Source organism: Bombus fervidus, chromosome 7 (assembly GCF_041682495.2).
Source record: "Bombus fervidus isolate BK054 chromosome 7, iyBomFerv1, whole genome shotgun sequence".
Classification (NCBI taxonomy): Eukaryota; Metazoa; Arthropoda; class Insecta; order Hymenoptera; family Apidae; genus Bombus; species Bombus fervidus.
Genome location: NC_091523.1, coordinates 14,439,595 through 14,462,687, shown reverse-complemented (window position 1 = coordinate 14,462,687; position 23,093 = coordinate 14,439,595). Strand labels below are relative to the sequence as shown.

The window sequence follows — 23,093 nt, the reverse complement described above, 5'->3', positions numbered from 1 at the left end:
CGGCTTTGTATCATTTGCTAATTGCTGAGTTAACGCATTTACTGTATCTATAGAAGACTAGTATAAAAATATAAAAGAAAGTAGCGTTAGTTCATAAGAGAGCATTCAATATCCGTAGGTATTAGGAAATTCATAATACTCGTAGCAGTAAGTTTTATCGCAAGTTGAGATTTCATTGAGGAATATTTCGTACGATATATCAGATATCTCGTTCACCGAACTAGCAGATATTTCACGAAAATTCGACGAAAAAGAAAGATTCTATTACATTGAATCGTTCGATTGCGGGGAAGAATTGCGTTCGTGTTTCGTTGGAAAGTGACTGCATGTCTCAAGTACATTTGTCGAATGGACCGAACCGCACGTAATTGCCGGACGAACCTCTCTGTGTGCACGGCGAAAAATAGTGGACAGGGTAGAAAATATGAGGTGAACGAAGGAAGCTCTGGAATCGAAAAAGAACAATTCGAGCTTCTGCTCCTTCTTCTGCTTCGAGATGTCGACCGTTTTGATAAAACAGATAAAATGAAATTATCGAACATAATGGGTAGACTATGTTTTCGCAGATTTATATATTATTCATACATATTACATATCTATTATTTATATAACAACATATAAAGTTTCACTGACTATTTATCAACGCCCAGCCTAAATCGTTGTACTTAGAAACGTGAAATTAGGAGATGTATTATACTTTTTTCTATGATGTATGCACGGGATAAAAAAAGATATTTGTAAATGAGGAACCTAAAGGGATAACAGGATGATAAAAATTTTTTACGGGTTTAGTTACACTAAAGTTCAGAAGTAAAATTCGGCATACGAATCCCTCGTTAAAAATAAACAAACGCGTATTTAAGCAAAAAATGCAACCCTTATGGAAGCGAAAAAGGAATGTTTTTTTCTCGGAGGATAACCATGTCTGTAAACTTGAAATTCGGTATATGAACTTCCCGTTAAAAATAAACAAACACGCGTTTTTTTTTTAAATTCCACTCCTAAAGAATGTTGCAAAAAGAGGGTACTAAATATAAATTTATCGATGTAAAAGCTGTAGGGGCGAAGTCGTGAGCGGGCACCTAGTGCATTATAAAATATTAAAAGGTAACGATATATACTAAATATTGTCGTTGCATGTGGATTATATATTTATATTTATGTGTACTTATATATACAGTTGGCATGATTTTAAGCAACAACTATAATACAGTTGTATAACAGAGATTAATTTCGTTTAGTATATTATTTCTTGAACCGTCTACTCTAATCGTAATTTCAAGTTGCAATTAATATTCCGATTACCGTTCATAGTTTCTAAATAATCTATCATAGTTTGCCGAAACAATTTTAGCAGCTGACACGGTGTTGCGCTATTCGTAGCACGATGCAGCTTTCAACTCGACGTAAAAGTATATCGTACGTCGTGAACATGTTAACCCTTCAACCCTGATCTTTGATCTTTCCAATTTCCTATACAAACACACTGGTTACGTTTTTTTTTGTTATTTCCATTTTAATTCACTATAAATGATACAATAATCGCTGCTATAAACGACTCTAACTTACCAATTGCCTATGTTCGTTTCAGGATACGTAACCGAGTCGTAACGAGAGGAAATTTTCGAAAATTCTAAAGTGGACATGCGTATCGAAGATTGGCCTGAAGCTGCACATCGATGACGCAGGGTAAGTGTAACACGGTCGTTACTCGATCGGGGACAAAAGGAGGAAACGCAATTCGGAGGGTCGTCGAATGAAAATCGTCGCGGAGCTCGGCCGCGTTGCCATAAATGGCGTGGCGCGGGCCAACGAGCACGTTTCTCAAACCATTAGGTGAAAGGCCCTCCTCATTGTGTCTCTTTTTCGCTCTCCTCCCATCGACTCCGTTCCTCTTTCCTCATTAACTTGATTGCTCGATACCTCTCGTGGTAACAAACCACGCGTGGTGTACTTCCTGCTTCGTGCGCGTCCTCTACACTGTATGCCGCATGAAAAATGGCCCAATTAATTTTTCCCCTGCAAACCGCACGATTACTGGGGCCGTTAATTGCTACCGCGACTTCGGTATCGACCGTCATTGGAAATTTTAATGCGCTTCACGGTTCATTCGAAGAACAAGTTGATCAAATAAGACTATATTTGTAATCTGAGAACACTTTACACACGTTGTATCATTCTATCTGAAAAAAGTCCCGATTATTGTAACGCGCATCAGTCGTTAATATATTCGATCTAAAATAAAATAATTACGGCTATAACTCTATCTTTGAAGTAAGATATGTTTCTCGTTGGAAATATCTTTGTTTTAATCCTTTCGTTTTTCTTTCAACAGTGACCACACTAATATAACAATATGGACTATATGGGATATAATTCAAACATATTTCAAAAGCTAGGGTAAGCATAATTTTTCAAATAGAATATACAGTTCTATTTATCACGGAATCTTATAGCATGAAGGATCCTATCGATACGAGAAAAATTGTAAAAATTGAGCAATCTTTTTTAGGCTCACGTTGGGACCTATTGTACTATATTAATCTCAAAAGGAGTAATAACGTTTGTCCCGGCACGATATTTCATTGCCTTCTGTGTCTTTCTAAAATTTCCGTTGAGACGTGTAAAAACAAAGATACAAGAGCTAGGTCAATCTAATCATGCTAATTGCTATTTCTTTCCAGTGCCAATTAAATTTCAACGAAGTTTTTCCCACACACGTAATATGCCCATACAAGTTTTCTACGTTTCATATTCAAATATATATTTTCGTACGTGCACATATATCATTTTCGTGATGACGTTCGTTTCGCTTATATTTTACACGTATATTTTCAATTCCATTGTTAAAGTTACTTTGATTTCGAGTATTCTACAATCCGTATTTCACTACTGCGTATTACGTACTTTTATTCTTCCATAGCATCTCGCTTTTACCGCCGGAAATAGAATTATTTCTTACTAAACGATTAAATCCAACAGCCCGCTGCAAATTGATCGACAGAGCGTCGATTTCTAGCCTGTTATAATATTTATCCTCTCGGCTGTTGAACCAGTAGTGATGTACCAAGAGAACGGGCGAGGCAATATTGCCTTCGGTTTTTCGTGTTGGCGCACACGCATCTGCGAAATTCTATCTGAAATCGTTTCGGAAGCGCAATCGATGATCCGCGTTCACGGTAATATCGGAAGCTCGCGGGAGTTTCGTCGCAACCGGTCGAGCTCGTTCCTCGTTTTTGCAATTCTTGAAATAGGAGCCAGTCTGAAAAATAACGTCCCTCCTTCGTGTTCGAATATTTAAATGAACTACGCATCATCGCTATGAAACGGTCAGCTTTTTCCGAACGTATAACGAAGTTAGTCGTTAATGGAACGTGGAAATTCGCTGGAATAATTTTTTTGACAAATAACGTCTCCCATGGCGAGGATTTTTTTTTTTTTTTTTGCGCACGTTAGTTACGGGACACATGATCACACGTAAATAATTAAAACTCGCTGCCTCGAGAGCGACTATACTCGGTCTGCTAAAAGATTCATGGAGTGAATTCACATACGAGAAGAGCAGAGGAACTGATGAAAAAGAATCGTAGAACTATCAGAAAGCGGAGTTCTCTGGCATTTGTGGATGTAATTATGAAATGAGAGATCCACGGTAATCCAGCATTCCTGGAGAAAAATTCTTCGCTCATTTGTCTGCTTTCCGAAGTCCTGCAACGAATAAAACGTTGTAACAGACGGAACTTTCGGAGTTCTGTGTCTCGATTAGTTCGCGAGCTCTTGCCTCTTGGTTCGTTTAAACACGTTTGAAAGACGGGAAATTCCCTCTCGCAACGTTGAACGGGTTTATTGTTTAACGTCAGAGAAAAAATGTTGCTTGTTTCCATGTAAAGTACGCTTGTAAAATAAACAAAGTGAATTTCCAACGCGGAGATTCGCCAGAGAACGAACGGTACCCGATTTCTCGTCGTGATTTATTTTGTTTACACGGAATTTTATCGTTTTGGAAAAGAATTATTCTGCCACTTAATTCCGCACTGAAAGCAGTGGAAGTAAAATACGTTAAGCAAACAGCTGGATCGATTCTCCTCGATAATTGTCTGTTCGAGAACTATTTCGCGTTTGGCCACAAAATTGATGAAATTAACGCGAGACCGAGGCAGAAGAGGTTTCAGTAGCTGGTTTCATTCATAAGCAGAGAGTTCTCCGCCAATTTCGAGTCGGTGATTTTTTTCCAAGCTCTTCTAAAATTCCATTTATTCGCGGTAGCGCGAAAGTACGCGTATCCTGCCTCGGTAATTCGAACTTCAATTCCGCCAGTTCGTTTTTCGGCCGCGTTCGCGTTCTTTCGACGTGCAAAGGCGTTCCACCGTGAAATTCCTCCCTCGAAATTCCAGACTGTCTTTAACGGAGGGGTGCCAACGACGCAGTTTCCCCTACCCAGTACAAGTGTTTTACGATTCAGTACATCATTTTGCACCCACGTGAATTTACACGGAACCTCGATGTAAGCAGAACACATGCCACTCGGACTTGTTCCGTACGTTCAGTCAAAGACAAAGAGAAAAAGTACAGTGAAAAAGAAAGGCAGATCGAAAGCATCGAAGAGTGAGTTATCTAAAAACGATACTAACTTCGTTTCAGCGCCAAAAAATTAAGAAAATAAAAGGCCATTCGAAAGTTTCCGATGGTTCGCCAGTATTGCAGTTAGCTGGATCAGAAGGTCAAGTGGCCCATTGAGACGTCGTCTGGTGTTATAAAGATATCAGCTGACTAACTAAATAAGGCTTGATCTTTGACCAATGATTCGTGACACGAACGCGATCAATGTATACGAGCGTTTCGAAAGCCAAACTGGCCAACTCCGATTAAAACCTCAAGAAGGCAAAGAGCTATTTTCACAACTTTATTCGTTTATTACACGAATCGTAAACATCAAATTTTGGAAAATAATTCCTGTGATTGTCATTTTTCTCTGCATTTCATTTTACAATATTTCAATCGTTAATTCGTTGCTGTTGCCAGTACCTTTTATAATAAAAATTTTCTTCCTAACGCATTATGTATTGTTATCTCAAACGAATATTACTCGCGTCTGTAACAATGTGAGTGGGCTATCGCGCTTTGTATCAGATCGTCGAGCATACTAATAGTACTAGTAGTTCTGAACAAGTACGAGTGTATAGCTTCACGATATCGGACACGTTACAGTTTAAGTATGTCGCTTAATTCGTTCGAAGAATCTAGTTGCAATTTTTTTCAAAATTTCACCATCGAGATATAATTCTGGACACGACTCGCACCAAGAAACTTCGAATAGCCTGAACCCGATATAAAGCACAGGACCGTACCTCTGAGCCGTACCGTAAGTCTGAAAGCGGAGAAAATAAAAAGCATCGCAACGACAATTCTGCCGGAGCTAGAAACAACGGGAGATTGAGGCGTGATAAACCGAATTGAATCGGCTGCCAGCTCGGAAGTAGCGAATCCCTCAGCGTTGCTTCTGTGCAAGAAATCGTTCCGCTTTAAAGCTTCCAATCAGCGGTTCCGTTCCACGATTTCGATACACTTGTTCGCGGATTTAACTTTTTCAGACTTGCGAGGTCTCGAGAGTTCCTCTTGTGGCGGCGAAATCGCGCGTCAGACGTTTCGAACGCGATGTTTCCAGCGGCGACGCCCCGGTGTGCGGTGAATGCCGTGCTATCACAAGCCGCTCGGTAATAAGCCGGCGTTGAAACGCGAATTCAATAACTCGCGTGGTCGCGTGGAAGACCCGGCAGGAGAGCTGTTCGCGAGCCCGTACAATGCCGCACGCCGGGTTGTCTCTTTGTGAAACCGCGTCGAACCGCGTTGTACCGTGCGTCAAGCCACAGAGGAGGTGTGCGAGAGTGTTAGAATGTGTTTGGCGCGAACTAAAGCACGAATTCCAACAACCGCCCTTGTAGAAGTTTACATCGAAGCCCGAGGAACGATCTCGCGCCACTATATCGCTAGGATCGTATTGGAAATAACGGAATTCGAATCAGTATTTTTTGCCAATGAATTGTCCGAGATCCGTTGAACGCGAGTGCCACTCGTTATTCTCGCGATAACGCCGATCCGACGTCGTGTCTTCGTCTTGAATTATTTTTGCATCTTGACGCGTCTGGTCGGCATCGTAGCTTCACGTTCGAGTAACGAAAATAAAAATTATTTTCGTAGCTTATCGCGTCGATTTGACATCGCATTCTTGAATTATAAACGAAGATGAAAATCATTTTTGGACGTTATCGCGTCACTTTGCCTCCTATTCACCTTCCATTGATTCTGAATTTTACCGCGTCAATCTAACGTGTCATACGTTCCTCCTCAATTACTCTTTAAAATATGACGCGACGTCTTCGTCTCCGTCTATTCCCGCACGTGATCGTGTCAATTTGACGCGACGTCTTCGCCTTTGATTATTTTTACCTCTCCGTATAAATAAACGTGTCGGCGGAACGTGCCATTAAATCGACACGACTGCAAAAATGACGCGTATCAGTCGCGTGCAACGTGCCTAGCCATAAGCATGTATTCGAGAAGATATTTCTACGCGATAGGAACTTGGAAACTTCGCTTCTTTCTCTTAAAGTACAATAGGAGGGATTCCACCAAGGTGTCGTTCCGGATGAAAGGCTGAAAAGTTTTCGAAAAGTAGCACCGTGCACTGAAAACTTCGTGAAAACTGAAATTGTATAATTTCCAAAGGAACAACGAGTTCTCCTTTCTCCTTCCTTGACACGTGCACCGTAATTGAAAGTAACGAAACAAATAGAATTAGTCGTCAAGTTGGCGGCGCTAGGAGCCACGTTATCTCGCAATCTCGGAACTTCTTCGCACGATTCCAGTTTCCTAAACGTTCGATGGAATTCCCCAAGTAATTAAGCGGCTAGCATGAGTCTTTCGCGGCACCTGTTTTCGCTTGGCAAACAGAGAGACGATTCGATCTTTCTTCCTCCCTCCCTCTCTCTTTCTCTCTTTCTTTCTTTCTTCAGATGTTTCCCAGAGGAAAGGGATCTTGAGAGCAAGTATCCGAGCTTCCTTATTGGCCGCCAACAGTCGACGATGTCGAAAGGAAGGAACGAAAGAGGTTGGAAAGAGAAAGAAACGATCTCTGCAGAATATCGAGGTGTTCCTCGAAATACCGACACCATCTGATCTTTCTTGACGTTTCTTTTCCTCCTTCATCTCGGTCGTTTCGTTCTGTTATATCCATTTTAGCGGCGAGAAATACCGGCGAGAAAATAGAAGGAACTTTTCCACCTTTGTCCTCGCCAGACGACGTTTTTGTTTTACGCCGTCTAAAGTCACATCGCTCGCCTGTAAACTTTAAACGCCCTTTCACCGTGCTCTTCCTCCTCCCACGATATTAATTTCCCCGTTTCTACGTACTTTCGCTACGCGATTAAATCTTGCCGACTTTCCAACCTCGCTTCAAACCCTCTCTGTCGGTCTATTTGAGAGAGCCAGGAACACAGAATCGCAGGATATGCTCTCATCGCGAATTAATTTCCCAGCGTGATCGCAAACGCAGCCGACACGCGTCTGCTGCTGTTGATTGCTCTTCGAATCAACGCCAAGCGGACAGAGTGCACCGTGAATTTCGGCGAAACGTTGCCAACGATGTTTGCCTAACGTGTTCTAGCGACTTCTAATCAGAAACATTCGTCGGGACAATTTTGCCTCTATAAAGGAGAAAATGTTTTCCTAGGAAGAAAATCGATCGTAGACGGTTTATCGGGATTACGCGTGCTTCGATTCCGCTACGTTGGTCGTCGGTGTTGGTGTCAAAGCTTTGCCGACGCTCTGTTCGTTCATTGATGAGCTTTGAGTTCGGTGGATCAACACGTCGAACAGGTTGTGCGATTGCTTGTGAAACTCTGCCTCGATCCGATAGTTTAACGCGACACGACGCTCTTCATCCATCGGTTCTTCTACCAAGCAACTTTTTAATGGACGAGAATTTCCGTTCGGGAAAACTAAGCTAAGCGATGTCGTTTCTGTTCGAAATCTGCCTTGTTCGAGCTCTGGATTCTTCCTTTATAACCGTACTCGTATTATACCTAGAGATAGTTGGCGATATCGCCGTATAAGAAGCTTCGAATAATATTGAAATAAAAAACGAGGTAGACGAACGAAAGAGGCTGAGGGATAGAGGACGTTTCAGACTGAATGGATAACCGCGTTCACCGACGAACCTTCTCTTCGTCGGTGAATGCAGAGGATGAGGACTCTAAAGCAGGAAGGCATCTCGTTTAGAATCGTGGGGATTATTTTCTTACCGTTTTTCCAACTTGCCAGGAGATATTCGAATCTTTATCCCTTCGTTCTTCCGAGTGGGTCAAACCCGAAACTGTTCCCTTTCAAACTGAAAGCTGTAGATCCTATTCACAACCTCACGGTACACGACAGTGTCATTTTATCGACCAGAGACGATTACAAGCGTTGGTAATTTTGCGGAGAATCACGAATACATCTTACTCTTAGAATTCTCATACACTAGCCTGCTCAAAATTATCCGGATACTTTTTTATTTTTCATAAGATAGACGAGCCTGGCGCACGTCAAATGTCGTTTTGTACGATGGAACTTTAATTACACACAGTTTCTCTTAATTATGGTTCTGTATATTCTTCCAACGATTATTTTCTTTCGTTATTACGACTAAGTGGACTATATACAATTCCTAGCAACGTGTCAAGAAGAATTTATTCAAATGCTTATTTTCAAGGTTTTAACATTTTTCTCCATAGTCCATAGAAAGTACTCTACATGTTGAAAGTTGACGTACTTGCAACTTACTTGCAAGGTTATTTTCTTTGGAATATTTCCTTGCGCCGAGCGAACGTAAGCCGCCCCTTTTGCGACCGCGTTTTCTTACGCCACGGCGTTAAAGCGTAATTTCCTTGTTGTCGATCAAGAAAAGGTGTTAGTACGCGGCGTCGAGCCGAAGGTTTTCTTCTTCTAGCACGATTAACGTTCCCTCTCTCGAGCCGTGGAAATAACTTGCTCGTGTTCGCCTGATTACACTCGGCTCTGCCACCTGCTCGATGAAAAAGGGCCGCGAATGAAAATACGATTTCCACGCAACGTCGTGTCTCTTGAAATTGTTGTTACGCGTACGATGATGGAACATCGTTCGACGGCTCAAAGAAAAGAATTCCAACCTTCTTTTCTCTTCTTTCCTACGACAGTCGGACGTTTAGTCGTTGATTTTTTTTCTTTTCCACCGGCGACTCAGCGAAGCTCATCTGTCACGGAATAACGTGAGGTTCGTCGTTTCTTCTCGCTTCCGCGAGTCGAACAAATTGTACCTGGCAGCGGGACACGTCCGCTGAGTAATGGGCTAACAGAGGGGAGGCTCGCACCCCTTGTCGCACGTCGAAAGTCAGCGCAAGATCGCTCTTATGTTTCTCTACCATCGGCTGCGCCGGCACGCCTTTTCGATGAATACGCGCGCCGTGTTTCATTCTCTTTGGCCATTGTGTACGAGCAGCGAGAGGCAAATGGAAATATCACTATTTGAATAAAAGGACAGGGCCACGGTTATTTATTTTCCCTTTCTAATAGCCGGAACCGGTGAATCCAAGAATGATGGGGCTGAAGCACGCGGACACTGTTTTGATTAGAGCTCGTGGTGGCTTCACCGTGTACCGGCAATGTGTCACGACAGAATGAAATGTCATCCCTGCTGCTTTCGTTCTGTACGATCTCGCCGAATGGACGTAGGTGGCAGCGTACAAACACTACGCGATTTGAATAACACAATTGGAAACACAGTGTTACCAGGAAATTCGTCAACTGACTCCTCCTACCTTCTCTTTTTTTTCTCTTTTTTTTTTGGGTGAGATGTCGCTTTGTTGGCAGTTTGGGGGCCGTAGAAACAAGTTAGAATAGTTTCATTGTTTTCATACGCTTAATATCGTTCGTTTGTTCGTATTAACCGAGCAAGCCAAATTATTTTCGAAGGTTTTGTCATTTTTTAATGTATTTCCTCGCTCGTAATGGTAAAATCAAAAGATTGTTAGGGATTGTTATTAAAGCTTCTACATGATACTATCTATGTGATTGCGGTAGAAAAGTTTATGTATTTTGTGTTATATAATAAAAATCACATCAAGTATAAATAATCAAATGAAATCTGTATCTTGTATGCGAGTGATCTTTCGTAGATTTTAAAATGGAAAAATAACGAGCTTCGACGTAACCAAAAGCGAGTCCCCAAGGGAGTTGAGAGTTTGTAGGGATCAGAGGGATACTGAGTAGGCGGGAGGGAATCCAAGGCACGATCCTCCATTACGTCGCCAATTGGATTTTCATTCTTTTGGGGCGCACCACGTGTAATCCGCCGTATTGCCTGTCGGGATTTTCTGCGGAGGAAGTCGATGGTTAACAAGTTTTCAGTTCCCGAGATTGCTAATTGTGCAAGCATTAACTCGCAATTAAAGTTTCCCTCGTTAAATCAGGCTTGTATTCGCGTCGTGTCAATAAGCGTCAAGCTAGATTTTATCTTCTTACGATCTTTAGCCAGCTCTTTCGAGCAGACATCTTGACTCTACCTTCCATCAAAGAACGAAGAATTCCTTGACGAAAAGGATTAAATGGCGGGTGTAGCGCATATTGTATTTATGCGAGTAGCTCATAGCAAAAGTTAACATCGAGTCTCTCATCGATGAATTGCGAAAAAGAATTTTTGCAGGCCTCTGTAATATCTCGCTTTCCACCGTGAAAACAGTGTTCTATGAAAGTCTTAAAAGGATTAAAATATGGATAAGATGGATTACGCTCTCGAAGAGTATCGAACATTTTTTAGTTACATCCCATCAAAGAATAGGAATATTTTTTCCTTATCGAAATACGATGCTTTTTCTATCGACTAATATTCTTCTGCGATCGCTGCATCGCAATATTTTTCGAAAGTACATAATACGACGAAGCATATAACATAGAGGACGCAACGAAAGGAGTGCTACGATTACTAAAAACGCTACGAACTTTCCGAACGACCCGATAACGATATTAGAACAAACACGGATTTCCGTACATTAAGTTGGAGAATAGAGAAATTTCGATTCACAGAAACATAGACACGAACGTTTTCACGTGTCGTTACGAAGTTCGTTCCACTGGAGTTGCACATTTTGTGCCCTTAAACTGTCAAGTTTCGTGATAATTCGTTCGATCGAGTTCCATTTTCGAAGGAGAAAGGGAATTGTATGCAAAGCTGAGAACTATGCTCCGATGCTACCTTCCAATAGGTATTTTCAGTGCGACGAAGCGAGACTGATCCTCTTACGGACCGAGAAAAGTGATCGTAAAGATTTTAATCCTCCCAACCAGTGGATCCTTCTCGAGAATAACCGAATTCGATTTACTTCTACGTGTAATATCGAAGTACCGTAGCGAATTTCATATCGGTGACAGGAGATGAAATAGAGAAAGCGCGTTTCGGATGATAAAATGCCACATATGACATTTCGAGTATGAAAATTTTTATACCACTAGGATACCTACGAAAATGTTTCTTCGTTTGCCCACTCTTTTCTATAGAAAATTTTTCATTTTCTATTGGGTTGGCAACTAAGTGATCGCGGATTTTGTCATTGGGTGGTATTGACAAATTGACAATATATTCGATGGGAATTCGTTATAGTTGGCTTTCATCTGGTTAAATATCGTCCGAGACTCGTAGATGCTAATCTCGTCCAGAAGGACGAAACATTATTTTATTCCTTGTTTCTTGGTTTATTTCATTTCATATATCGTATTCGTATGTTTACTAATCCTTTTAACGAATCTACAATTAAGCAATTACATTTGTACAATTGAATAGCTCCTTATTACGTATTTGGAATTCCGGACCACTCTTGATTGCAAGCTTCGGCTATCGACGTTCGTTCTCTTTTCGCCCCCTTTTCACGAATTTTTAACCACCACCCAAGCGGCGGAAGGAACTTTTTTAAGAGACGTGCACGGAATTCGTTAGCATACAGGAAGCAATTGCTTCGCGTTCGAACGAAATTTGTCACGACAGCAATTGACGTTCCCCAAAGCGCGTTTCTTCTTTCACGGAAGAACGACCAGCATGTGTTTTCCTTACGGTCGGAGAACACGTCTCGTTAAAACAAATCGCATTTTATAATGTCGCTGGAAATCTAGTCGAAGGTAAATTCTTTATTCTATCGAAGAGTCAATTCGGCCGACGAATGTTGTTCGTGTCCTACGCAAACGGTAAACTTCCTCGGCTTCCGGAAGGATTCGTGCGAAGGTTCGCATACCGAGGCGACTCGACTTCGATGCTAGTGGTATTCAAAGTACGGAACTTAATGGATTCGGCGAACTCGAAGGCTGCTTTCAACCAGCCGTCTGGATGCCGTTTTGTTTGCTTTCGCGTCGTATCTTTTTTTCTCTCTCTCTCTCTTTCTCTCTCTCTCTCTGCCAACGAACAGAGCCCATAAAGAAGTTTCGATCTTGAGTTGAACGGTTGCGATCGTATCGAACGAAGCTATTGACTCTTATCACAATAAATCCAAAAAGAACGATGGATTTTATATCGTGGATAACAAAGTAAATCGATGGTCAAATCCTATCGTGAGTCATCATAGACGATCTACCGATGGGACGTATTCGTCGTTTAAATCAAATGTTTGCGCAACGTGTCATCGGCTTATTGACTCCGTGACGATAAACAGTCCATTTCCAAACATATTCCCTAAATCTGTGTATACGTACTCTTAAAAAGAAAAAGCAAAGAGAGGAAAGAGGGGGAAGAATTCGTTGGAAAATCACGCGATGGAAAATGTTCTACGAGGAGAGAGAGAGAGAGCAAACATATATTTTTGCCACCATTCGCGCGCCAGGTTAATCGATATCTGGTGAAACAGGTGAATCTAATTTGACCCATCATTCGCGTTCACATACGGGCGAAAACAATAATACTGACATTTAGTTATCATAGAAAACCTATTAGTTTATCCTGCGAAATACAAGCAAATCTATCTCATTGTCGACGTATCATACGAACGTGACTCGACGTGGAACAAATAAAGCGATCTCTGAACGCGGTATCGTTACTGTTTTTGCAACATATCCATCGACGCGAGCATGAGCGCATCCGTTGCGTCCCTTATGCAAATAGGCGAATATTTCAAACGTTTGTCCAGTCTCGACCAACGACCGCCTCTGGAAGCGAAATGCACAGGTAGATGGTAAACACCGAACAATCCTTGAACACGCTGTCTCTCAATTCGCCTGGAAGTCGTTACCAGAGACAGCAAGAGAGCAGCAGATTATAGCGAAGCAGCGGCAGCTTCGTCCGCACGAAGGGAAACGATGCAGCGTTTCGTGTTCGTCCACCATAATCTCCACCCCTAACTTTCCCCGCTTTAACTTGCACCGGACTAGGGGGAGGAATAGAAAGGAAGAGGACGCTATCTCGAGGCAGAGATTGCTCTGCCCGCGTCTCGTTGTTCCCTACGATTTACCCCGGCGAGATTACCCTTTGCATGCTCTTCAGTCGCTTTAACTTTTATCCCTCTCCCATGGCTCAGATTTCTGCGACATTCATCTCGCCTTTTTACCGCTACGTTAACCACCATTTTTGCGGTTACTCCCTTCGCCATATCGAGAACCACTCAGTTATATCGATAAGCCACGTCGACGTAAACCCTCGTTTATAAATATGCCAAGAACCCCGAGTCATCGATAGTGAATTGTCTGTTATTTCGTAGGGAATTTAAACGAAGACCTACGATTTTCTCAGCTACGTTTTTCGTATGGATTATGAAATTCGAAATCGTGTCGACGATTTCTTTTTTTTTTTTTTTTTTTTTTTTTGATGATCGTTATAGACGATGGAGTTTCTTTCTGATTATCGTTAAACAGGATGTCAATGACGAACTTTTTGTTCGTTCGCTAATAAGAATTATCGACGACAGACTTTCCCTTTTTGATTGTTTTCGATGATCCTCCGTTTGAAAGAATAAGAAAAATTGTTAACGTAATTGTTATCCTTCCATGAACCTAAGACTTTCAAGCGAGGATGTAAATGCGAGACAGCAGGATCTCGTGTATTAATGTACTTAAATGAATTTTAATTAATAAGTACAACATTCAGAAATCATGTTTGGAAACGAGGCCTTGTTGCACTACACGAGAAGACTAGTTCATTTTTCTAATTGAACTGGTTGCCACTGGGGACACAAGCTGCTAGATTAATACGCAAGTGAGATTGCAAGCTTTCCGCGGTTATTATCTTCTTCGTAATTACGAAGTGGCGATTATTTAACAAGTATAAGCAGTGCTGGGGATATTTTAATTAAATTAATATTCGTCGTATCCTGTGCTGTGATCCTACAGCTTTCAGTTCCGATATACATATTAGCAAGCTGGAAATTCTCGTCGTCGGATATTGTTCGCAGACCGTCGTTCCGTTTCTCAGTCTCCTCGAAGGACGTCGCTTGTCAATTTCTGTTTGCACTTAGACGAGCATATAATTAGTCGAATCTTGGCGTCGAATCGCGGAAGTAATTCCTGCCGAAGGAACAAGCTTCCTTCGATCGTTTCTTGAGCACATAATTATCGACGTCGTGTCGTTGCGGAAACGAACCTGAATTTATCGTACCGTTTTAATTACGCGTATATAATTGCTCACGAAAAAATTCAGACACTACATTATTTATACGTCTTACACGAATCATTTTGAAATTTCATTATCACCGCAATGAGACTGAAGTATCATGAGTATGCATTAGGTTGTCCGAAAAGTGTCTTTCTTTCGCGAACGTGTTTTTTACAACAGTGCACCTTCGTATAAACGTAAAACCAAGTCTGTGAAATGTCGCGGTATTTATCTCAACAGAACAAAATGGACCGTACGTAATTCGACAAAATAATATAAAACAGAAAATGTTGCGCGTCTATTACTTCCTCATAAAACGAAAGAAACTTTTCGGACAACCTAATGTATTGGTAAAGTACAATTGGTAAAGGGACAAATGTGAAAATCTGTACAGAAATTATCTACAAAGTGTTTGGTGCAAACATGTATCTCACGGAAATGATAAAAATATTGGAGCAATTAATTGTCCATTATAATAATGTAATATAAAATGTTCTAATCAGTGTCTTTAACACTTAATATAATTGTGTGATAATTAATCAGTCTTTGGTTAAATAAACTTTCACAATAAATATTTTCATACATTTTCAGATTGGATCAAATTTTGTCAATGCAATGCCGACAGTCGTGTCTCATCGCAGTGTTAATGATATCTGAAAATGTTTTCTGCAACGCATACAACGCGGACTTGAAAGTTTTGCGAACCACTGTATGTACATTTTGGATTTTGTTGCAAACTCTACCAATATAGTCATGAAAATCATGTCTCATTATAGTTTTAATGAAACTTCGAAAACTTTCGTATAACGCGCGTGATGTATTCATAGAAATTGTCCGTGATAAATGTTCGAGTATTTTCCTCAGCCACTGTAAATATGTCCATATTGAAATTTACGAGAGTACGTGGATATTGTAAGTGGAACGGTATTAAATAATTACAACTGTGCTGAATTTAAGCTGCATTAAATTCTCATACGCTTCAACAGTATCCATTAGTCGGTTAATGCATCCATGTTGAGCCAACAATTGTTTGTACTTAATAAGATAAAGAGCACTTAACACGATGTTCAGCCTTCGTCGATGGATGATCGATTAATACGCGTCATTGTCGTGTGTATCGGTTTTAATTAGAGAAAATATACTCGTGATCGATTCGTCTGTAGTTAAACATGTGTAGAGCAGAGGGAATGGTCGTATAACTCTCATTCGATCCGGTTCTACTGTAATCAAGACGTCGCTGCCGGCTGATCGCCGAGAGCAAGTCTTTCCCGCGTCCACGGTATTTTTCTTCTCCGCCCACACACGTGTATATAACTTTATATTGCATAGTATCGTACATGCGTCCTACGTACTGTTCTCCATTATCACGAATGGTCAATTTCAAGAGAAAGTAGACCGCGGTAGATTTTAAACGGTATAATCTTTTGTTATCTTTCGATTTACTATGATTGTGTCTTTTAAAGTTCCAGTGAAACAATGTAACGTATGTACGTAGTTTTCATAACTTCTGCTGTACAATGTGACTATAATAATTTACTTGGTACTTTTATAATTCCTGGAGCTCACGCGTTTCACACGGTACAATTTCCATAGTTTTACAATTCTAGCTTTGGAATGGATCTTTTTCTAAGTCTCGATTTACTATCCTTGCGTAATAAAATAAATAATTACGTAATTATTTTATAAGATAATAATATTAACTGTATTATGTGTAATTTTTATATAACGCGTGTCTCAATTACTCGTCTGCCGATTTCTATCTTCCTACGCCAATCGCAGTTTTTTCCCATCTATAATAAATAATAATCGTAATAACAATAATATACGTTTGTAATCTGGGAAAGATATCAGGCAGAATCGAGCCAACGATCGCTGCGTACAATCCTCTATCGGAGATTTAAAAATTCAGTCGGGTTTCCTCCGTTTCGACTAGACGATCGTGTCGAAATAGATTTCGTTTTTCGATAAAGTATTCGATCAGGATTGAGAATCCGTTTGCAACGAGGTGTGCAATCCAATAGTCCAACCACGACTGTCACTCTGCACACTATCAACGATATTCGTTTGCGTCAATGGGAACGTGGATTAGATGGAGAAAAAGGTGTGCACATGTGCCTGGTCTGAGCGGAAGTTTATTCCTTAATTGCGCGGTTCGATGGAAAAAAAGGAAGCCGATCAGCAAATTGCGGCTAATTCGATGTCACGGTCACCGATTCGAGAACGTATTAACCCCTCAAGAAGTCTCGGCTCGTTAAATCCACGCCTAGTTTGCAAAACTGTGTTCCTAGCCGTCTGTAATTGTCCCGTTATTCGAGAAACTAGGAAAAAGTCTCGTAAACGATCTTTTACGCTAATACTACGAAATATGCAAACATTCTAGCCGATTTATATTTTTAGCAATGGTGCATGAATGTTAGCAAAATGAAACTAGAGATAAAAACGAAATTAGAAAGCTGGAAATCAGTGAGAACGTCCAAAAGCATTGAGCAATTTATTTCATAAAGAAATAATAATTTTTAAATAAATTTCAAAAATAAATAACAGCTGTATTAAAATTGTAGATACGGTTTATCGATGTATCTGTCATTCAAATAATTTTCGTTCGTGCATAACTTTTTACTTGTGATCCTGTAATTAAATAACACGTTGTTGAAAATAACCAAATAGCCAGATATTTTAGAGTGCTAATGTATCAGTGTATCGCTCTCTCTTTTATCGTTTGGAAAATTAGTCTCGTATGAAATACGGATTTTCACGATTGTACGTCTATAGGGCGCGAATATATTCGATTTTCGAAGGCGAAGGGTGGGAACGTTTTATGGTTTGTATCGTAAAATCGATTCAGCCGGTGGATGTATAATATAATTTTATAACGCGATAAGGGAAATAGGAACGAATACCGGTTGCATGTTCCATCGGATACATAGCCCGCGAGCTTTATCAACGTTCGTTCGATCAAAATCATTACGTGTTTCCAATGGTTTACTTTGTAGACTGGCAGCAGCAATTAGCGCACGGAAATCACTGCCGTTCGGAAAAATATCGCCGCTAGTTATCACGTGTTATAGTATAAAGGCAGAGAAATGATAAAGAAAAGCGCTTTCAGTATTCATCGGTGATATTAATTGCAACTTTGATCCAACGTCCATCATATTTTCGTTTGAATTCCTTTGAATGGCCATTGTGACGATTTCGTGGATTAAATTTATGTCGTTTGAAGTTACGCGTTACAGGTTTCGGTTATACCCAGACAAAATAATCTTTTTATGTTTATTCGTATAAAATATTATTTAGAAAATTGAATATACGTATTCTGTATAAATATGAACTGTGAATAGGCCGTGATAGTTGTAATCTGTTGTACATATTGTCGTGCGTAGAGTGAGATAGATTTTGCTGCTGGGGTACTGCAGCATGTAATATACGGATCTCATCTTCATCTTTACAGATTGGTTGATATTTTGTAGTAGTCGGTATAGCTAGTTGTGGTGATAGTGTGCTACTGCTACTAGTGTGTAGGGATGACGTAGCGCAGTGGTTAGCGCCTTAACGCACGTTGGGGGAGACGCGGGTTCAAATCCCGGCGACCGGAGTTCCGATTTTTCTTCCACGACCCAAAAAATGAGAAGGAAAATGCAGCAGTACGCTAACAGCAGAACATGTCTCGCTCTACGCACGACCATATGTACAACAGACTACAACTTGAGTTAGACGTGCGAAGATCGGTGTGCGCCATACACGCGGTGTGTTGTACCTCTATGTAGCGGCTCCTTCTCCTAAAGAGGAAGGGGACTATGGCGGGTTGTAGTAGTCTAGTCAGTCAAAACTTTTAGCCTATTTGGCACTGATGAATTTGGACGTAAACGTAATGGCGGTTCCCAGTAGTGTTCGATAAGAATTTAAGATTCCTGTTAACTGAGACCTAGAGAGCTGTCATTTGAAAATACCAGGGCAAAAACTTCATGAGATCTCATCGGCATCATTACCGACTTTGGCACACTGCACTGGCGTCGTCCGGCACAAGTTAGTGTCGAGTGATGGTATTTTTACTGTCGAATGCCGCCACAAATAAAATTGTTTTGGGCAATATTTTTAAACAATTAACACGAGTATGACTGATGAATATATTTATTATATTCTGATGAATTTATTTATTCAAATCAAATATCATCTGGAAGATTGAATACACATATTCTTTTATTTTTCCGATACTTTGTAAATATTGTTATTTGTTTTAACAAGCGATTTCATATCGTAGCGTGTAATAAAAAATTGTATGTTACCTAGTATCATCAATGCGTTCCTGATATTTCTGATATAAAATGATTTTTCTGTTACCAATATCTCAATTTCATATCGCGATATTAGTAGACCGCGGATTTTTATGCAAAAATTTAAAGGCACATAGATATATAAGATATCTAACACATAGCACTTTCTATATCAATTAATACCTTATTTAATGTATCAAACAATTTTCTATACCTACATTCTACCTGTTTAATTGTACCTATTCAGACAAATACGAACCTGCATAAATATCCACATACGAAATATTAAAATACGAATTTTATCCGACTAATTAACCCGTTGGAAACACCGCGCGGAGTAAACCGAGGCTAGCGAAAGGATAAAAAATGTCTAGATCAGATCTACGGTGACCGTATCCAGGAAAGATTGGAGGTGGTGAGCCGCGAAGGATTTTTACGAGCGGCTAGCGTGTGCACGTAACAACCTGGCGAACATAATTCTCGTATTTCGAGGGGAAAACGACGTAAAGACGAAACGAGTGTCCTTTACGATCCCTTAAATGCCTCGTGTTATTTCCAACAGGCGGACGATATTCAGCGTAATAACGCGATAAATAACGGGTCGTAACTTCCGTATACGTAGATAGTTGCCGCGTACTATTCGGCCAGGGCTCTTTATTCCGGGGCACGTTGGTTTATAAACGTTAATTACGTGTCCCCCCGTAGCACTGCAACCGCTTGCTTAGCTTTGCAGGAAGCGACGCGAAACACCAGTTGCCAGCGCCGCTTTCTCGCAGTTCTTCAGTCGCCGGTCGCGGCAAAAAGGAATAACTTGTTATTGCAAAAAAAGAACGAGTGCCTCGTTCTGTGACACGATGAAAAAAGAAGCTACACTTGGCGGAATCGATCTTCATAGCTCAGAATCGTCTATGGACAACCGGTTTCTCCGGTCGAAATGTATCTAAGCGTAGGAAGTTTTAGAAAATTGAACTAATCATTTCACAAACCATTACAGCGGAATTTCTAGTATCCAGACTAATGGAGAGACATAACCGTTGGGACGAGGGTATTTTCGATTAGTAGAATCCGCGTCTTTTCGGAACGTTTGAAAATAAGGTGGTCTTCGTCGTCATTTTCAATGTGATCTTCTTGCTTTCAACACGAGGACTTAAAATGTTGATAATATGTATGGAAATTTCAAAATGTTTCAAGACATTAGCGTTATAATATATATATATATTTAGATAGTGGCATTTCTTTATCGCTGACTCATTACCATTATTGCAAAACAGAGCGCGTGTATTTATTTTTCAATATCATTAAAGTTTTTCTACTTCTTGAAACAGCCGAGTAATTTCCAATTACATGTTCCTGTTCTTGACGTCATTAATTATCTACCTTCTCTAACTTCTGAAGTATTTTCTTTCCTCTCGGCGCTCGATACAAGACATTTCCTCTTTGATGTCATTATATACAAAATATTAACGTGTACGATATTAGCTTCGTACTAAAGTAGTAAGAAAGTGATATGAAATAACAGTAAGGACGTATAAATGTCGTCAAAGACACAAGCGAAAAATTGAGCCGTTCGATCGAAGTAACTTGACGCGCTATGCGACTTTCACTATCCTTCCTACTCACATTATTTACCATCCGCTGTCCGAAGAAATTTCATTCGGAACAACCGTTTAATTCAAATAACCTAACTCGTGCTATTAATCCAAACCTAAGTTCAAATTACTTGACCAATTTGAACGAGGCTTCGTCAACGAGTTAGCTAGCGACGTTGCGTGCGATCACCAATTTCTACGGAATAAGACGATCGTAACTTTACGACCACGCGAAACGCGATTAAACAAACCTTCTTGATTTACCTTTCCTTCGTCGAGGTTAGATCGTCTCACCCACACAACGTCAAGTTGCAAAAGGGGAAAGCGATTCGCGGAACTGCGTGAGATCGAGGGCGATCGTTCTTCCCGGAAGCGGAGGAAAATTCGAAACGCGCCCGAGGATCGAAGAAGATCGCCACGGTTTGTCGGTATAACGTCGGTCAGATTCCGCTTGTTCCCGGCCTGTGCGAGTCGCATTATCCAATTTTCCACGGTGCTACGAGGTGCAATTGCACGCAGAGGCGGATGGCGTGGGCCGGTGTACTCGTTCGTCGGCTGGTTCCCGCGTTGTACGTTTGCCCGTGTGGCGGCTGGCTCCAGCTGGTGCGCGATGGAACCTGCGGTCGAATCGGTCGCTAGTAAATCGAGAGCTGCTATAAAATCGATACCGCGTAGATCCAACGATTTTTTGTCCCCCCGCGAAGCTTTCGGTCGCTGTAAATGATACCACATTACGTGGGAACGATAGCCTCGCGTAATTGAAATGGAAACTGCGTAACGCGCCGACTGGAATCGAGCGAAGGCTAATAGAGAGATGTGGAAGATATTTCTGATCACTACGATTTGTTACAACAGTTTTATTTGAATTTGAACAAAGTGTACAGATTTGTGACGAATTGGTAGTTACAAGCGGTACTTACTATCTTCCTGTAGAAAGAAAATTCCCAAAGGAAAGGTTCCAGCATCTTTAACTTTTGTTCAATACGTTCCGGTTCCTGTACACAAAATATTCGTTAAGTTACACGATTCCTCCAAGTGTATCTGTAATTATATCGTGGAAGAATTACGTCTAATTAAGCCGTAAAGTTGTACCTGCGAAGCTCCCGATCGAAGTACGCAGATACACGACACATTAATTAAGTAATTTCTCTTGAAAGACGAGGTCTAAAACGTAGATGTCATAGCGAGTAGGAACGAGTTACGAAGAATTACACGTAAAAGGAGGAAAGTATTACGAGAAAATACGAAACCTAGGCAATAGCGTGGATAGTCTGGCAAATACCAACGAGCACACTGGTGTCATTCATGAAGATGAAAAAGACGAAGATCGATATATCGGTACATACAGGCTCTCTTCAAAGTTGCTTAGTCAAAGAACGAGCTGCGGTTTGGAAACATCGACGGATGATTTACGATGGTTCGATACAGGAGAAAGGGCAAAATACCTGACTCTAAAGAATACTTCCATACGTCGAGGCGCGTTCTTTTTTCTCCCATTCCGGATGAAAGAATTTTCGATTACTTCGAGTTAACGAGCGATCGCGTAAAGTCAGCCAATCTGTCTGCCACGCTGCTTCTGCTGTGTGTTTCGTCTTCATCGACGAAATTTCACGGGGCGGAGTTCATGGAATAAAGGAAGAAAGGGGCGTTCGGATTACGGTTCTGACTTAAACCGAGCGTGCCAGGAATCCCCAGCGATGCTTTATGTTTTCGTCGATACGTGATCCCACATCGTACGATCTTCGTACGTCGTCCATCGTTCTCGTTATTAAAGCGAGCCATTTATCTTGCAGTCTACGAGCTCGTTCGAAATTCCTTTGAATAAAGTCTCCCCCGCCGTGCTGTTTAATCCAATCGAGGACCAAACAAATCGTAGTTTATCGCAATGTTACGAACAAAGCAGTAGAAACATTGTAAAACCACAGAATTATCGTTGAATCGTAAAATTATAGATCTTGTAATTAAGCGAGTTTTTCGGTGAAATGCAGAATCGACGAAAGGTATTGGATGATAAAAGTTTTGAACTATGACGTGAAGTTGGATTCTCCTGGTCGAACTCCATAACCTGCTCCATTCTTCTTTTCCGATACTATGGATTGATTTAAGAAGATCTTGATATGATAGCTTAGTTTCATTCGACAGGTCGGTTATTGCTTCTCTGACCATAATCCGACTCGAAAGCAGAGATTGACTCTATCTTTGACTGGTCATTCCTGGACTGGATGAACCGCGGATGGAAACAATCTTTATAGCTTTGGCGCGTGAATAAATCGTTCACGATGCATGTCCAAAGTGTAAAGTCTAAATTCGCCTTTACACGGCAACGAGTATCCTTTTGAGGCGTTAATGGCTCTTGTAGATCGATCGATAAAGGTAAACGACGTGTCCCGATACGACCAGACCGTTTAACACCTTGGAGGCTGGTGTGTTTGCAAATGTGAAACCTGTCGCAGGAACCAACCAATAAAAAGAAGACCGGGGTCTCTGAATGGCCGGCAAGGTTAATACGATTGGATGATTGGCTCGATTAGCAAATTGGCTGGCGACGTGTAGGACATTGGGATAAATGAGGATATGTCTATGCTGGGAACATGG

General features: G+C 40.9%; 1 protein-coding gene across 4 annotated transcripts in view; it reads left to right on the top strand.

Moving 5' to 3' along the window:
• The window catches only part of LOC139989095 (CD151 antigen), a 90,429-nt gene that overhangs the window by 24,701 nt on the left and 42,635 nt on the right, over window positions 1-23,093 (top strand). Inside the window, exons 2-3 of one of the 4 annotated variants that reach the window (XM_072007037.1) lie at window positions 1,592-1,689; window positions 2,336-2,400. The exons of 1 other annotated variant lie outside the window; for it this stretch is intronic. In XM_072007037.1, the coding sequence (XP_071863138.1) occupies window positions 2,357-2,400 (44 nt within the window). In that variant the 5' untranslated portion in view covers window positions 1,592-1,689; window positions 2,336-2,356. Of the gene's footprint in view, window positions 1-1,591; window positions 1,690-2,335; window positions 2,401-15,266; window positions 15,348-23,093 lie in introns of those variants that run through there. 2 more of the 4 variants (XM_072007038.1, XM_072007040.1) reach the window with 2 other exon arrangements.